Source organism: Dermacentor andersoni, chromosome 11, assembly GCF_023375885.2.
Source record: "Dermacentor andersoni chromosome 11, qqDerAnde1_hic_scaffold, whole genome shotgun sequence".
Classification (NCBI taxonomy): domain Eukaryota; kingdom Metazoa; phylum Arthropoda; class Arachnida; order Ixodida; family Ixodidae; genus Dermacentor; species Dermacentor andersoni.
In genome coordinates, this window is record NC_092824.1 from 83,419,382 (window position 1) to 83,437,575 (window position 18,194).

Consider the following 18,194-nt stretch of genomic DNA (forward strand, 5'->3'; position numbering starts at 1 on the left):
TGCGCGCGCGTGTGTGTGCTGCACTTTATTGCCACGCATGCTGCACATTATTTTAATTTCTTTACCCTGCCTTGATATATTTTTTAGGATGCTGAGGGCTTTTCAAGCTGTCCTTCTGTGCCTTTTCTGCCGCCCTGCTTTATGTAATGAATGGGAAACACCAGGAGAAAAGAAAGAGAGGTCAGACACCATCATGCAAACCTGTGCCCACTCCAGAAGGCTGGGCAATATTGCCGCCATGTCCCCCTATGTGATCGCCTAGGCCTCTTTTGTGCTACCTGCACTCCTGCTTGGCACATTGTAGACTACTGATTAGATTGGTCTAAGAATGCCGAATATAATAAACTTCGAATCAAATATTGAATCGAATAAAAAAAATGGAAAGATGGAATTTAATATTGAATATCAGAAAATTTAACACAGTTTTGTGCTTATGATCTTTATTCAAAAAAACATGGCTCTGTACAGGCTCAGAAATCTACTCACATTACCAAAGCCGAATGTTACTAGGTAGTATCATATCATAAGAAGCTAACAAACTATGACACCAAGGACAACATAGGGGAAATTAACTGTACTTACTGACTGAGTTAAAGAAATGCTAAATTAATGGAAATGAAAATGCATGAAGAAACAACTTGCCGCAGGTGGAGAACGATCCCACGTCTTCGCATTATGTGTGCGATGTTCTACCTGTCGAGCTACCGCGGCGTCGTTCCCCCATCCACTTTCTGGGGCATTTATGTTTTACCGCTAATACTAACCCTGTGAGTGTTAGCCAGCGCCACCACTCGCACAAACCTTGGCGGTGGATGTGGAACGTCTTTTTTCTGCCGCAGGTGTCACGAGTATGTGATCTATCTGGGCGACAGCAACTGGTCACCAAACCCACACATGCTACCTTAAGGCATCAATGTTGCCTGATGCATGGGCAAATATATGCAGTGAGACGTCTATGGTGTAGCTTCCATAGCATTGCCGGCTATGTGCGAAACGAACCATATACATAACCTCAAGGAGACTGTAGACGTGGATCACTTACGTTGTGGCCTGTGCGTCAGCTTCGGCCTGTGGCACACCATGTGGTAACCTCGATCACAGCCATCACAAATGATGAGTTCGTCCTGGAAGACAGAGAGAGGAGACACCAACAGGGCTTGCCTGGCTCTGCATGAAGACTTGCATCATACACGAGCGCTACCACTCTGGCTGCAATTCCTGTGGTAACCCGAGCACAGTCGTTGCTTTCGGTGCACTATAATAGGCGATGTTTGCCGATCAAGAGCCAGTGGTCTGCTCTAGCTCAATGATCCACTATCCAGCACATAGCAAGCCACTTTCTACAAGAGAATTCATGCCTTTCAGGACTTTCAAACATGGTCTGGCCAAAAAGGTCAAAGTAACTGACGCTGAATTAATGCAATTCAAGTACTAAATAGAGTATAACAATTTCAGAAAGAAACACCACATAGACAAATTACTTATAAATTGCCTATTTAGTGGTGCGAAATATTGCAAGGTGATCAAGGTTTGGTGACAGTATATGCAGTATGCAGCTAAGGAAGAAAATGAGTTGAAATTTTACTGTCTGTTCTTCGCTTCCTATGTCTCGTACCCTAATGAGATATAGAGAGTATTGAATGGAGCTTAAAAGCAATTTTTGATGGAAGTGAAATTTTGGAACTCTTAAAAAGCCAAGTTTTTGCTAGTGTAAAATTTAACATTTGATATACGAGTAGGTGCGTCATAAAAAGCTTGCAAGAAATTGCTGTTTTTTTCCCCCCTAGTTTCAGTATAAAAAACAGCTAAGCTGCCATTACCGCTAATCGGAAGTGAAGCATGACCTAAAATGCGCAACTTCCATGCATGATCTCAGAGATTATGCGGTGCCTCTAACACGCTGAAAAACCTCAGAAGCTGTTATCATTATCGCCTCAAAAGCATGATATCTGTTATCATTCAGACTTGCGCCATATGTGGTCACAACAAGGCGGCGCACATGTTGCCTTCTTAGGTACTGTTTAAAAGCTTCTAATAAATAATTATACAATTACCAGCCCTTTAGCTTTGTCAAAACTGCTTGAATAGTATATATTACTCATTCATAAGCCTAATGAAATTTTGCTATATTGCCCTCTAACTAGCCTACATTGCAGTTACAGTTACCATACAGTAATGCTATATCACACTCACTCTAGTAGTTTCTATTATCTTCTCAAAACCAAGTGTCAATGAAAATCTGGCAGGAAGTCTGTGATAAGCTCCTGATAAGAAAGGAGCAAATAAAGCATGTCCTCTGTAGTTGTTTGGCCTGCCTTAACATTAGAACCCAGAAGTACAATGATGACAGTTGTCTTCCCGACTGCAGCTACTTTCAGATTTTGCATTGATGTGAAGGAGCAAAGGCATCTCCCTCATGCTTACTATTGTGTCAGTTACTGCACTGACAACTTTACTATCAAAAAAGGAAGAGTGGCCCTTGTTAATCTTGAAGTGCTAATACGGGCACAGCGTTTTGCACTAGGGACACAAGAGAAAGATCTGGAACCAGTGCCTGCACATGTTGCTAGTACAGCAGGTTTGCCAAGATGGGAATGATGGGGCAGTACAGAGATCTATCTGAACAGAGTCGTTCTGGCTTCCGACTGTCACGACGCGTGTTGATGGGCAAAAGCAGGCAGGCAGGCCAGCAGCCGGGAAAATGTGCACCCTCTAAACCAAGATACAACTCTGCGAAAGTGATAGCAGCAAGTGTGCTTGGACAGCCGCTTTTATACATGCGACTTCCAATCTTTCCCATGTGGTCACTGTGAAAAGATAAATTCTAGAACATGCTACCATCATCTTTTACCATGCCCGCAAACTGGTAAATGACAGGCCCAGCTGTCAGGAAAGTATTACTACATTTTGAAATCATGCTTGATCTGTTATCACGAGCGCATTCTCGTGCAACAACAGAAATGCGATAAAGAAGTCTTATAGTGAGAGGGAATGCAATTCGTGAGGCAATATGGTCACTGTGAGTTTCCACATTAAACTTTGTGAAGCTAATTTGCCACTGTATAGCGATGATTACAATCATTCCGCTTCTACGTGCTACCATTCGACATTTCGGGCAATTAGATAGCACAGAAGGGATTGTTTAGAACATCAAACGTGACCAGCTGCAGAGACTGCCCCTAACCAAATGTCATCCATAAGTAATGACATGTACACTTAATAGTGTCAAGAGCCAAGTGCAGGAAATTATCTGACAGAGAATGAGTTAGTTGTGAATGCAAGATGCTCGAAGGCTCTAGAAACGTAGCAAGGCCAGCATGCAGCGCAGCTGAACCACATAAAACAATTAACAGAGCCACAAAACGCAGTTCTCGAAGCAGTCATACCAAAGTGCAGAAAAGTTAATTTACTATTTGTAATTCCAATTGACGAATTATTTCTGTATGAACCCACACAAAGTGGATGAACATTGATAATGAGGACACTGCAAAAAGAATTAAGAAATGTGTGCAGTCAAAGAAAAATTCATCTTTGTCTTAGGACGAAATATCATTCCAACTTGCAAGGTTAAATTTTCTACGTTTTCTAAAGAACCTGTTTGTTAATTACTTCGCAGTGTTATGCTACACATTGCAGTCAATTCTGATTTTCCTGTTCGCAATTGCCACTGTGGTTGAACGACTGCAGGTCTAGGTTCCTCTCCAGTGACATCAGTGCCAAACCATACACCAGCTATGGTTGTTCGTTTCCCGGGAGTTACTCACATTGTCCGCAGTCGCGCTGCACCCCGAGCACGTCTTGCAGTCAACGCACTGCCATGTCGCGAGCCGGGCCGCAGCAGCTAGTTCCGCAGAGTAGTTGAGGCAGGAAGGATGAGCTGCACGCAGAAACGGACGAAAGCACATGCCGCGGCGTGTCAGTCGCGCCGAACCCCTGTTCTCACCGGGCATTACTATTGCAAGCACGATAGCAAACGAGGGTGTCTAACAGCAATGGCTCCTTGAACTGGGGAAGATGGCTAAACTGTCACTCTTTCAAGGGCAGTCAAAAGAAAACTGCTGCAGAGCAGTACTGATTTTGAGTTGTTTTTGTACATATAACAGCAAGCGCACACACAAAAACTCAACACGACCCAATAACTGCCACGAGTAGGAGCTGTATTCCTTCTGGCTTTGCCACTGCGATTTTTCGAAATATTGAGACAGTGCGAGATCCTCATTGTTCATTGTGTGTGTATAATGGAGCATCTTCTGAGCCTCCATTTGGTTGGGCAGAGCATTGACACTCTGAAACAGAAGTCGCATATTGCTGCTTTTACACAAGTTTAAGACAGCTAAAGAATTGCATATCCAGAAAAAGCAAAAGGATTTATAAAGTTGTCCAGAAAAAGAAGAATGTCAAACTTTTTTGCACGGCACGAGAGCAGTGGAAACAAGCAGTGTGGCACAAACTGTAGAAATTGTGCTTCGAGAGAAGCACACAAGCATGAACATTTGGTGCACCTCTAAATGTGTGCCATCTGTCATCTCAAAGGTTGACTAATATACCACTACTGTCCAAGAGTGGTTACTGTCTCTAGCATTGCAGCCAATGTGTGCCGTACTCTACCGACACACATCAACACAGCACAACATGCATTTGCATTCTGCCCTGTCCCAACTGCTTTAATTGCATTTTCTCACCTAAACTTATACTTTTTCACAGTTCGCATTCAAAACCTTTGGCCATGATGTTCTAATCAATTATAAAAGGTTATTTTTTTCAATTAACTGCAATTACTGGTGGCCACACACAATGGCATATTTTGCACATATATACAGGGTACTGAACATTTCAAAATCGTAATCACAAACCTAGGTGCCCCAGTATACCTAGTGACTTGGAAACCTTAAAGTCTTTAGGGCCATTGGTGTTTCCACCTGTTGTGTACTGTATTCATGGAATAAAACGCAACAAAAACTTTGAAAAGAACACCCCATATGTGCAATTTCTCATGAGGGTGATATCATGCTGCTATGGATCTGGTTACTAAAGATGACGTGAACTCTGATCTTAGTGTACAAGCCAAAACTATGCCAATGACAGACAAACTGGAGATGATGGAAATGAAAGTTTGTGCATCAGCCCTAAATTGACACGTTTCATTCCATGAGTATGATACATACAGAGACCACAACCATAATATGTGCTAACCATAGCATGTTAGCAGCAGAGACTGTCAAAGGTCACAGCAACAGGTGTAAGCAGAGTCTCCCACATAGTTTTGTGCTGTTATGGGGCAGCACATTTATTATGCTGTCGCATTTATATTGCTAAATATGAAGACTACACTTACGAAAACTGTACTTATTATAATATGTGTACGTTCATGTAGGTAAAGAAAATGCTACTGTCTGTGCTTCATAGTCTCCTGTGAATTTACACTTAGTTAAGCGCAGCATGCACAACCCCAACAGAGCTATCATTAAATAAAATGAAGCACCAAAGTTTCTGCGACCACCAGTTTGGTATCACAGTCACTCGGAGCCAACAAGTGTGCTGCCCCCCCCAGCAGTTTCATCACTAACCCTTAGTGTTGCAGTCTCGACAGATGAGCAGTGCCTTGTAGTCATTGCTGGTTGGCGGCACAGAGAGGTAACAGACGAAGCAGTGCGGCTCGTCCTCCTCGAAGAACTCGGTCACATCCATCGTCGGACTGTCCAGGTTCTCCAGGAAGTCCGGCCCATGCGTCTTCTTGATCCTCTGTGGTCGCATACGGCCAATAAGCACAATAGTACAACATTACATTAGTCAGGCAAGACTTTGCGGCACGGCCACCACGACTGCAGCATATGCTGTGTCGCTGACCAACGACTTTTGGCAACACTTTCCTACAGAACAGGCATCATTCTTTTTCTCTCTCTCCACGAATAAAAATTCACATTCCAGCTGTGGACCATGGAAGAGTCCATGCAACATTCCAACAATCCAATCCATTTCAGATGGTGGCATGCTTAACACATGCAAGTCGAACGGTACAGAACTAGCTTGCTAGTTGCTGTAACTTGCCTCAAGGCAGATTTCTCCCTCATGATACATTGTTGGCATATGAATTGAGCTTGAACGTCAAAGAAACATTGCATAACTTTGCCTGTGCGAAGGTCAAGGATTTGTGGTCAAGGGACTCATACGAGCACCGAAACAGTAATGTTTGTGTTATTTTTGCATTGGCTAAGTGCACATATTTTTCTATTCCTTCATCAAGATGTAGCTTGCAGCAACTGTGTCGAGTCACTTAAAAAATGTTGAGACATTTGATGCGCATCACTAAATGCCGCACACAGGAAGGCAGAAGTAATCAGGGATGGAAGTGGCCAAGAAAGTTTTCATAGCAGCTCTGGGAGCAGCAAATTCGGCACTTTGGAGCAGCTTTGGAGCACTGGAGCATGAATTGTAAGTTTTGGAGCAGTAAATACACATATTTCAGCAGCTTGGCAAACATCAATGTGAAAGAAACACGGGCATATGAAGAAAACGTCTTCCTTATTTGACTTAGCAAAACACTGTTAGGTTATGGCAGGTCAGTTCTGTGGAAGGCCGCAAGGCGAGCAAAATTTATGACGGAAAAATTGTCATCCACCCGACTGCAGCATGAAGCTAAAGGAAGCCCACGCGTTTTTCAGAAACCAACATTAAATTACGTACCAGTTGTGTCAACTAAATGTGGCCAAGAAAAAATAACCTAGGGCTCTTTCCGTCAACAGCACCCACTCTATGCTGACAGGCTAGTTTTAATGCCAGTCGTGTTTTTTCATTTTGAACAAACTAATATTAAATTTTAACGAATTAACATTTATGACCTCACTTATTCAATAAGGTGCTAATGCAAAGGTTATAGAATATGCTGAAAAATGACCAATAACAGCGTATATAGCAACCTAGGTCTTGTGTGGTCCTTTTTTCTGATAAAAAAAAAAAAGAAAGACTGCAAATTCTTTTTTTAAGTCCGCATGACGTGTCCCCGCACCAGTAATGTAAGTAATCTCAGACGTAAACGTTGTCATCAGTGCATTGTGTATATTACCATAGAGTTTCATACAATAATTACTAGAGAAAACTCTGGCGCTGCAGTCATTCAGCCACCATGGGAATGATGGGAAGTACATGGATTTGTCTCATCTTCATGCTTGAGGATTCGGACGTTGTGAATTTCAGAGCAACATATGCTTTTCGAAGTGCAGAAAATGCTGCGAACATGCGTAATCGCTACTAATTGCAACAATTCAGCTTGTCGAAATGGCCAAATCAAAACGTCCCAAACGCCTCAAGGGAGGGCTTGCCCACAATAAATAGCACAAGGGCATTTTATGTCGCTTGTCGATACGTGCATCCTTCGCGTAATGGTTTCAATATCGGGCTTCTGTGCTAGAAGGAATCCTGTGTTTGAATCCTGCCATTGAACAATTTCGATAATGTCTATTTAATGATTTATTACACAGTACTTTGTTCAAAATGACCAGTTTATACAGTAACGAAGGCATTTGAAGAAGTATGAAGTTTAGGCAAATCCACGTGCTCCCCATAATTTCCATGCTCGCTGAACCGTCCCTGCCGCAGCTCCCAGAGACTAGCACCAGAGTTCCCTCTAGTAATCACTGTATTAAACTCTACGATATTATAAATGTGCAACTTGGGGCACGGTGTTATAATGGTTCGCTTTATGAACCGTTATAATAAAAGCGAACCGTTATAAGATTTCACAGCTTCTCATTCGATAGGAACCAAAGATGTGCACCAAAAACTGCTGATGTGGCAAAAAAGAAACCCAGCCACTCAGTCCCAGTGTCTCTATTTGATGAGGTTTGCATAAAGATTGATGCAATCTTTGGCATGCAGAAGCACTGTCACGGTCACGTTTTTTTTTTTAAATTGGTTTATTTTAAGAGTTCCCTCTCTAGGCAAAAAAGTTTCCATGAATTCTAGGTTGTTTTAAATGCTGTTATCGGTCACCTGTCAACGTCATCCACAACGTTTTCACTTACATCTCAACGATTGGGCAAATTTACAAATTTGGCTAAATAGATTATTCGTACACAATGAACAAGAAATATTCACAGTGGCTATCATGAGCAACACCCACCAGGGTGCAGTGAATGCTGTTTGCGTAGTGCTCTTGGGTAATCATTAATTCTTGGCGACCTTCAGTCAAGATAGCAGAATACTGCGGAATAAATGCGAAGTGACATACTGGTCATTGCATGTTTGCAAGTATTTCACATCGCTTGCCAAGAAAAAGCTCAAAGATATTTTCGAAAACAGTAAAGGGATAAAAATGTTCACCGGCTTTCCGGTCTGCTTCGGTGACCAATATCTTGAATAAGCTCGATAATTCGGGTGAACGCATTTTTGGAGATTTGCGTTTTCACCAAACGTTTAATTACAATCATAATTTGGCTGCTAAGGTTGACGAAATATGAAACTTTACATCCTTGGCTTGTGTTTGGCAGCAGCAAGAGCCTGATTGTGTGCGGTGTGGCCTGGCAGAAACTAGTGTAGCCTGCGCGCAAACTTGATTGCGGATGCCATTGTATATTTGTGACCAAGAAGTTTCACGAAAGCAAGCAGGCCGTTTGTCGGCGTGCCGCACTATCATCCTCGTAACCGGGCGTGGTGCAGGTGTGAAATTGATTGAGAACGTCACGCACGGCGTTCGCCCATTAATCGATGCAGTACCAACATGTTGCAAAATCAAATGCTAAACTATATAATGAAACTGACGAGCTACATGCTGAGCAGACTGTACAACCTTATGCATTCAGCGTGGCTTTCATTCCCTACTGCCCCATGAAATGAGTGCCAGTTCAAATCATCTTTAGCTAGTCCGCCCGCATATATGCTAACGAATAGTACCTTTATAAACCATTCATAATTCATTGTACAGCACAATTCCTTTTCTTGTGGCCTACTTACAATTGTGCCACCGAACACACCCACACTCCAAAGACGCCAACGCTGAAATGAATTGCTTAGGCTTGGGTTGCAAGGCTAAGTGCTAGCCAACGCCTGTCTATGGGCTGGGTGGCTGCCACTGAACAAGCACATCCTGCTAAATTTGGCAACTCCACTTGGAATTAGTGTTTTGGTTCAGGATGGCACACCTTGACGGTTTGGCACAACATGACGCAGCACTTTCCTCCCCGAGTCACATAAATCACCTTAATGACATTCTCGGTGCTCAGATGTAAGAAGAAAGGCATATTTGAAAGCTTCTGTACACAACATGTGGCCATATAGCTACCTACTTAGCATGTAAGGAAGCCACTGAATTGATTGCATGTACCATCTTCGCAAGTCACGCTGAAATTGGTGTGTAAAATGAAGTAATGAGATTGCTTTAGCTTATAAAAGGTGTATGTTGAGCAGGTTTTCACAATACACATGAATGACAACTAGCACCAAACATTACGCCAAGATGGGCAATACAGTGCCTTTCTAGCAGCCATGACGTGCATGTACACATTGCGGAAGGTAATAGTTTTTCTCGCAAGAAAATATAGCTGATTTACAATACACATGTAAAACGTGCAAGCCTTACTTCTGACGGCAAGTCATGGGTCATGATGACTCTGTAGCGATCAAGTTTGGTTCAACCTGGACTATGCAAAGTACCTTATGACACCGATTTCTCAACAGGCTCGTACAAGCTATTGCCAAATTATGACTGATCTGCAGCAGCTGACCACGCATGTAATCAGTAGGAAGTCATTGCTCGTGAGCTGTTTCAAGAGGAAAGAGAAGCGAAATGTCTCTTAAGTGACTCTACTAATCAAACAAGCAAAAAAGAGAATAAAGAAGGAAAAAGAAAGTCGAGAGTAGAAGGCTGAAGCAGACCACACGTCCACTAGCAGCTCGCTGTACAGGAGGAGGGTCACATGGTGGTCTTCCAGGAAAAACGGATGGCACAGCTCCGGGCTTCAAGTTGTGGCAGACTACAGGCCCATCGGCATAGTCGTCTGCCGTGAAGTGCAGGCAGCATACGACGCTAGTGGCCGAAGCCCCTTTGGGACAGACGTTTTCTCTAGCCACTGCTTTCAGCCACCTTTGTCGAGTCACGGGGTCAGACGGGAACTCGTGGAAGATCACACCAGGCTGTTTTTTGTTTTTGGATGATCGGCAAAAAGGAACGCAGCAGTAGATCATTGGCCCTCTGTAAAGAGTGATTCAGGCAGGCAGAGTGTAGTGGCTTTTCAGGCCAATACAATCGGGACTTTATTTTCTGTGCCAAGCCAGCCCCCGTGATTTCAATAGTCTCAAAACAAAAATAATTAAAAATTTACTCCTGGGGCTTTACGTACCAAAACCACGGTCTGATTATGAGGCGCGCCCTAGTAAGGGGCTCTCGATTAACTGTGCACCTAAATTTAAGTACACAAGTGTTTTTGGATTTCGCCCTTATCGAAATGCATTCACCTCAACAGTCCATTGATTAGTGGCTCACTAATCAATAAAACAGGTGATTCAATAATTGAATTTCTTCTGCAGCATTTTTCTCAAATGATGCCAAGTGTCGTAGATATTGCAAAATACACACGAAGCGGATGCATAAACTGTTACGGTTGTGCAAAAAACTCCCTCCCCCACCTTCACCTCCTCGCCCGCACCATCGCATCCCAGTGCTCGCGCCTATGCACAATTGAACGCATATGCGCTCATGAAAGGTAGCTTACGCGACAAATGCAATGCACGAAAACATTTTCTTCGACACGACCTATTTATCAATTGTAACTAAGAAAGTGAAGGCGTGGCAAAATGTGCAGTCAGCACGTAAGTGCACCAGTGTTGTCAACAAACTGCACTTGGAACACGCGAGAGCCGCGGAACAGCTGACTTGGCCGTACGCAACCAATGGGAAAGCAAGCAAAGCAAATAAATATCCGTGACCTCGTTCCCGCACGGCGTCGAGCTACAGTGCGCAGACTCCGGTTAGCTAGGACGTTCGATTTGTTTACGTACGCGGGAAGAAACACAAACGCGAGAAACAAGCCTCTAAACCAAGGGGCGGCGCAGCTGACCTGAGAGATATACAACAGCTTCGCACGTCGCAATCACTTGCGGCGAGACGAAGAGCGCGAGTAAACTCCGACATACAGCGACAGGCGAACGAAACAAAAAATAACTAGGCGTGCGGGACTCGACCAAGGCCATTTATAGAGCGTGGCGAGAAACTAGACTGCTCTACACTGGCACCGTCCATGCGAAACAACCAGAACCGATCGCGGACTCGAAAGTGTCTGGTCGATCCAGCGACCAAACAGCGATGACATCGCCACGAACGTCTCCATAGTCCGCGTTTGCTCGAAGACATTGCGGAGAGATCGCAAGTAGGAGATACACATAAGAAAAAGAAAAAACACTTTTAACGGCAGCTAGCGCTAAAGGGTGGCGACGGTGTTGGTTAGGTGCAAGCGCCGTGCCGAGTTTCGCCGTTCAAAGCATGTCGGAAATTTACCTCGGCGCTGGTGGCTTTCCCTTGAGCATCGCGGAACGGCCTCTCGGCAACCAAATCTGAACGGTATTCCGCACACGCCTGGCTCAGATGAGACCACGAACGTCTGCGATCTTCCTCCCTTTCTTTTTTTACTCGCTTCCCCGCTCACCGTTTGTTGCGGTACGAGAGACGAGCGAGGAGGAGCAAAAAAATAAGGAGCGCATTCTCCTTTCTCTCTAACTGAGGAGATCGGAAGAGAGAGAGAAAAAGGGAGGAGAGAAAGCGGTGGATTAACGACGTCAGTGGAGAAACAGCTGGAGATATCACGGTAGTTTCGGGAAGAACGACAGCGCCGCGCGAGAGCAAAGCTGAAGTAAAATACGGGCGCTGGAATCACTGAGGCCCTTGTTGACTTCATTGGCTTGCGACAGAGGGCGGGACCAGTCCTCTTCGATCGTTGCTTTTCCATTTGATCAAGACCCCTGCTATGACCTGCTCTTGTTGTGTATTCCCCGTTTAGGCTTTTACTCGATTTACGATTTGAGCCCGCACCGACGACCGCTGAAGCGACTGCATCCACAGTGCGTCGCCAGAGCCTTGAAAATGCGTCCGTATTCCCTCCTCTCGCTCGAACACCAGTCGTTGCAACCAGTAGAGTCTCGCGCATCTCCTTCTATCATCATTCCTGCACCAAGTTCAAAATTTGCTGTCACGCGCAGCACCTCCGCAAGAGGGAGCGTTCAAAAATCACTATCGGCGACGTACGGACTTCGTTGTCCATCGATATTTGCTTGGCCCCTTGCCAGAGCCTTCGCTCCACTGTTTGGCTCTCACGAATCGCCGGTGTCTACTGGGCGATGTTTGTTAACATCCATCATGTCGTATTGGGAGCAGTTGCAACCTTCAAAAGATGGCGATGCAATCGCTCCGCGCGGGTGTATATTTATAGATGCGAGGCAGAGTTAATGATTGAAGTAGATACCTCTCATATCATACCACTTTGCTTCGGGTGATTGACAAGATGATAACGAGGTATGGCGCAAAAGGGCACACAGGATGACAGAGGAGACAAAAGCACTTTGTGTTCGTCTCCTCTGTCCTGCGTGCCAGTACCAATTAGGCCGCCACTCTGTTCTTCTGAAGTTTATAACGTGACGTCACGAAGACAAGTAGCCGCCAAAATGGTAACTCTAGTGCATATAGTGCACTAGAGTGCACACAAGAATAGTACCCGAGGCCAGCGTAAAAATATTAATTACCGCCTTCAACGATGGGTGGGGCAGAATTAATCGTAAATTTAACTCTCATAATTCTACAATTCAATAATGTAAAAAAATATACTTCTCCTGTGCTTTCTTTGGGCTTCATATGGTTATTATTATAGAAATCGAGCACCTCCGTTGCCATCATACTTTTCACGCCATAAAGTTGCAACCACGCTCAGCGATTCTACACGCAGCTTCGTTTACACAAGCTCGACGCCAGCGGGTCGAGTCAGATATTGGGCTGACACGACCGACCAGTCGACCCAGCCCTCGCAATAGAGCTGACTCAATCTGCCCCGACGCTTCCACGGCTGGACTCGACCCGTTATAGCGTTTCAATGAACCGGCGAACGAATTTTGGCCCGCCAAGCCGACTCGACTTTGTCGGATTCACATAAGCAGAGCCCCACAAGTACTTGCTCGGCCGGTCGAACGAATCGGCGATTCACTCCGCCGCCGCGTGGAAGTTGTCGCAGCGAACTAGATTTCACGGCGGAGGGGGGGGGGGGGGTGCATCGAGGCACCCCAGCGATTGAAATGACATAAAAAGCATTATGACTACTCTTGTTGTGGTGTTGCTGTTAAATAGTGGGCTTTAACGTCCGAAAACTGCGCAATGGCTGAGTTACGAGGGACGCTCATAGTGCAGGGATTTATAATTCTGACTAACGTACGTTGCGACCGGGAGTCCGATGATGTCACCATGGTCCGCACCATGGTGGAGTAATGTATTGGCCCGACATTCAGGACGTTTTAGAACACACACTTGTATTTACATTTTGTACAAGAGATGAGAAACGATGCAGAGAAAAAGTTTACTTCAAGTTCAAGCTGCCGATTATGATCGCAAAGAGTGCGTAACTAACTGTTCCTTCGTTCCGCGCTCACGTCACCTTCCCCCAATGCGGTGTGTGATGCGTGACATCATCGTCTTCGGCCAATCCGGAGGTTCGCAGCGTTTTTCCTCCAAGAGCTTGGCCAAAGTACGCACGTCACTGTGCATGAACCGGGAAAGAGGGAAGCACACATTGGCCTCGTCTCCAGGGCACGGGCGTGGCAGTTTGGGCGCGTTGAAGGACCGTTAATTAAGAGACAGAAAGAGAGCGGTTTGGATCAGAGAGCAAACGGGTGTAGACGATATTCAAATTGACATCGAGAAGAAAATTAGCTGGGAAGGTCATGTAATGCGCCGGTAAGATAACCGTTTGGACCATTAGGGTTACAGAACGGGAACCAAGAGCAGGAACACATAATCGAGGACGACAGAAGACTCGGTGGAGCGATGAAATTAGGAAATTCGCGGGCGCTAGTTGGAATCGGTTGGCGCAGGACGGGTAATTGGGGATCACAGAGAAAGGCCTTCCTCCTGCAGTGGACATAAAACAGGCTGATGATGATGATAATGAAGAAGGGCCGTATGCGTCCGGTTCGTTCTTTTCTCATACCCCCGACACACGGACCTAAAGTCCTGTGAAGTAAACCGCTTTCTTTTAGTGGCACGGACATCGAGTGACACTCTTGTTTCTTGCGCAGCACTTCCGTTTCACCTCCTGTGACGACCAGGGACGAAATTCAAAATAAATCAAAAAGAAAAAATTATAGAAAAAATAGTACAGTACAAGATTCACGGGTTTCATTGTAGATATGATATCTGAGCATAACTTTAGTTACTGAAATGTCTGGAATAATTAGTTACTTATCAATTACTGATTAGCACACACCAAAGCACAGAATCGTAGACTTTACGAGACCCGCCACGTGAGCACGACTTTGGCGAAATTCCTGGGAACCCGGAAGTAGAAAGCGGAAGTAATGACGTCACACACAAGGTGGCATATCTAATCGGCTAATTGATGGAAAACAGTTGGTTGGCATAGACTGAACCTAGCAGAGCGGATGTGACGTCGCTCCCTCCTCTTTCGCTTCTCCTATCCCGGCGCGCACCTGCTCGCAAGAGCTGCGCGCGCGCGCTCGTTACATGCTCTGACGTCATCACCGGACAAGTGCGCTTCCGTGCGCCGCTCGCTGGGGGCTACGCCCAGCCAGGTGGCGCTCACTGCGCTTCGTCCTAAAGCCCCTTAAACTTTGTAAAGTAGTGCCACGCTTTGAAGAATGCCGCCTCCTCCTCGAGCGCTCTGGCCGACGCCGCGTCGCTATTGGCCTAATAGCATCACGTGGGCCCTCGTGCCGTGCATCAGCGCCATTTTTGCTCGAGAAGCGTCTACGGAGTGGCGAGGAGCGCATGTTGGCGCCGTTACTACGCTCGAGCAGTGTAGGCGGCGCCACGGTTGAGGATTGAGCGTGAAAGAGAGCAGAAACTAGGAGGAGTGAAGGCGGAGGGGGAGAGTGAGGAGAGGACGAAGTAAAGACGAAGTCTTTACTTCGTCCTCGTCCTCCCTCGCTATTCGCCCGCATATCGTGCCAGGAGTGCTACTAAGAGACACCCAAGTCAAAGATAAGGGTCGCCTACCATTTTTTACGCCGAAGTATACCTTATCAACAGGCGTTTCGCCGCTGACACATGGTGCGGCGCCGTCTTTTTCTATGTTTTCAGTGATCAATGCAGCAGCAGGCACATGGAGCAGGCTTTCTTATATTGAAACTGACAAAACGTTAAAAAAAGATAGTGTATATGGTCATATTGCTTCAGTGCTACCTAAAAAATGGATCTTACAAGAGCTGAAATTATGAGGCGCCACTGTGTTTCGTCCCGCTTGTGTTGGCGAAGAGTTGCGCACGTGGTTAGCCCATAAAGGCGCTGAGATATTTGCCCTTCCATAAGGGACCTTCACCGGAAGGGTGATACTGTGGAGTGTACATGTGTAAGGGGTAACATGTAGTCGCCCCGAGATGGGATGGAAAAAGACAAAGGCACACAGGTCATCGACGGGAGATAAAGGCACCACGAGGTCGTTTGAAGGGATGTATTGGCCAAACCCGTTTAGCCGCGTCCAACTGACCCGGGCGTTGTCTCGTTTACCATGCGTTCTCCATGAGCGACAGGTTCCGTGGGGTCAACGCCCGATCATAACACTTAACCACATCCAATACACAGTAGGCGAGCGTTTGCGAGTTCCGCGACTTCCGGGCTCAGTATAGTGCAAACACCAAAGCCAAACGCGAATATTATTATTTGTCACTTGCTGTGGGACTAATCGCGGCTTATACTACGAACTTTGCAATCAAGTGACACAGTTTGCAATCACACGTAAACATGTTATTTAATCAGTCACGGTTACAAGTGGCGTTTACGACGTTAAACAGTATATCTCCTAAGAAATGCAAAAAAAAAGGGGGGGGGGACTGGGTGAAAAAGAGATATCGACCTACATTCGAGGTATTTCGGTGCATGGTTACACAGAAACTGTTTTCCGTCGTCGCACTGTTTCCGGTATCAGAGAAAGCTCGCGCGATGTTTTTAAGGCTCGAGCGTCGGTGCGCGCGAAATCGGATCACGCTCCCGAGCGCGAGCCCTCGGGTCCGCAGTAATTGGTTGGCCCTCACGGCGGAGCTAACTTGTCAGACACACAGCGTAAAGCACTCGTTGCAAGACAAGATTCGCGACGCGAAGCATTCGGCGGAGAATCGACGTGAATTTCCGCAATGGGCATGGCGTCTGCAAACAACCCCCCTTCTTTTTTGGTACGTCTTAAAAAAAAGTCACCAAGCTGCCGCAATGGAAAGACAACAATGGTGAGATGTAGTACGTTACGTTTGTGCGACTGCAAACCCACTTAACCCTCGAGATCGAAATGCAGTGAGAATAAAATGACACTCCCAGAGGAGTGGAATTGAGGACTGGAGACTCAAACGGGCCAAAAGGCCCTCAAAGTTCACTGGAAAGATTTCACAATGGAATCTAATTTCCGCGGCATTCCCTTGTACCAAAGTACAGCGAGAAAGCGTAGAGCATTACTGCCTGAATGGCGGTGGCAGGGTCGCCGCGTATGCACTCAGAAGGTGGTGAAATTGGTGGCGCATTCAGCCTATAGTGGTGACATCACATACAAAGTCTCTGACGTCTAGAGGATGCGGCAGCGCTAGCTGCGACTATGCAGGTAGTATATATATATATATATATATATATATATATATATATATATATATATATATATATATATATATATATATATATATATATATTATCAGCTATTTCTCAGTCGTGAGCGAAGCACGCAATTCCTCTCGTACCGAATTTTTTATTGAACTCGTGTCTTTAGTTTTGGAGATACTGTTCTGCGCAGTAGCGTACAAGTATGATCTGTGTTGCACTGTGTGTGAGCTTGCTGTGTTCGAATTTTATTTCGACATTTTCCTTGCTTTTACAGTATCCCTTCTTATTTTCTATGTACGATATATATATATATATATATATATATATATATATATATATATATATATATATATATATATATATATATATATATATATATATATATATATACAATTCAATTGTAGGGTTTTACGCGCCAAAACCACTATCTGATTATGAGGCACGCCGCAGTGAAGGACTCCGGAAATATGGGCCACCTGGGGTTTCTTCAAAATGCACCTAAATCTAAATACACGGCTGTTTCCGCATTCCGCCCCCGTCGAAATGCGGCCGCCGTCGCCGGGATACAAATATAAATAATCGAAACATTCTCTAATGACGTGTACATTTCTTTGACGTGTACAAGATCGGTACACGTGGCCCAGCTTCCAATAGTAACCCGGCACACGTTATTGCTGAAAGCAGCAAAGAGCGAACAAGGGCAGTGTGTATGTGTGCATGGCGTTTATTTTTCAGAAATGGCAGCCGTCGTATAGTAGTAGGGTTTGCTTGCCTTCTCACGTCACCTCCCCCCTCCCTTGTATGGGAACTGCATGTTCTCCTCCCTACAGTTCTGCCTACGTCCCCTCTCGACTGGCACTTTAGCGGAAAGGGAAGCACTGCAGTTTCTGCAATGCTTCTGAGTGGAGTCACGGATAATTACAGCTGTCAAGCGGCTAAAGTGGCGACGCCCAGGGAGCCCCAGAGGGCATTGTGCACATTCGACGCGGTGGGGTGAAAACGAATTTCTAGCGTCGCCTTTCCTGTCTGACTCATTCCTGTCATGTTTGCACGCTCTGTGACGCCCCCCCCCCCCCCCCCCCCCGCAGCCTCGACGCGGTGCACGTTACAGCAGTAGCAGCAGCAGTGGAAAAGTCGAAGGAAGAGGCAAAGAACGCTTCGCTCTAAAATCCTGGAACCTAACCACTTCGCACAATTTTTTCCCCTCTCTGCTGTGCCGGCGCGTGTCCCGCGCAAGAGGTGCGAGTGGCCGTACACAGATCCGCACCTGCCAGATACCGGCGCTGCGCACCTCGGCAACACCACCTGGCCTAGGTAGGAGATTGGGGGGAGGGGAAGGCAAGTCCTGTGCCCACTTCGAAAACGCCTCCACGCTGGCCGGCGAACAAAAGTGCGGGGGGACCTTGCA

At 45.7% G+C, this 18,194-nt stretch overlaps 1 protein-coding gene and 1 long non-coding RNA gene across 6 annotated transcripts in view; one reads left to right on the forward strand and one right to left on the reverse strand.

The window, feature by feature from the left end:
- LOC129381739 (uncharacterized) overlaps positions 1–18,194 on the forward strand; it is a 57,926-nt gene that overhangs the window by 25,060 nt on the left and 14,672 nt on the right. Inside the window, exon 3 of one of the 3 annotated variants that reach the window (XR_008609860.2) lies at positions 88–372. The exons of 1 other annotated variant lie outside the window; for it this stretch is intronic. This is a non-coding gene — a long non-coding RNA (uncharacterized lncRNA). Of the gene's footprint in view, positions 1–87; positions 373–839; positions 1,037–18,194 lie in introns of those variants that run through there. One more of the 3 variants, XR_008609859.2, reaches the window with a different exon arrangement.
- Positions 1–18,194, reverse strand: part of LOC126518346 (histone acetyltransferase KAT6B-like) — a 35,880-nt gene that overhangs the window by 10,058 nt on the left and 7,628 nt on the right. For 2 of the 3 annotated variants that reach the window (XR_008609858.2, XM_050168193.3), the window contains exons 2-4: positions 5,568–5,742; positions 3,765–3,877; positions 1,043–1,124 (exon numbers count right to left, since the gene is read on the reverse strand). Coding sequence is in view for 2 of the 3 variants with exons in the window: in XM_050168193.3 (XP_050024150.1) it covers positions 1,043–1,124; positions 3,765–3,877; positions 5,568–5,742 (370 nt within the window). In the remaining variant the exon portion in view is untranslated. Of the gene's footprint in view, positions 1–1,042; positions 1,125–3,764; positions 3,878–5,567; positions 5,743–9,870; positions 10,187–11,488; positions 11,639–18,194 lie in introns of those variants that run through there. The other variant, XM_050168194.3, reaches the window with a different exon arrangement.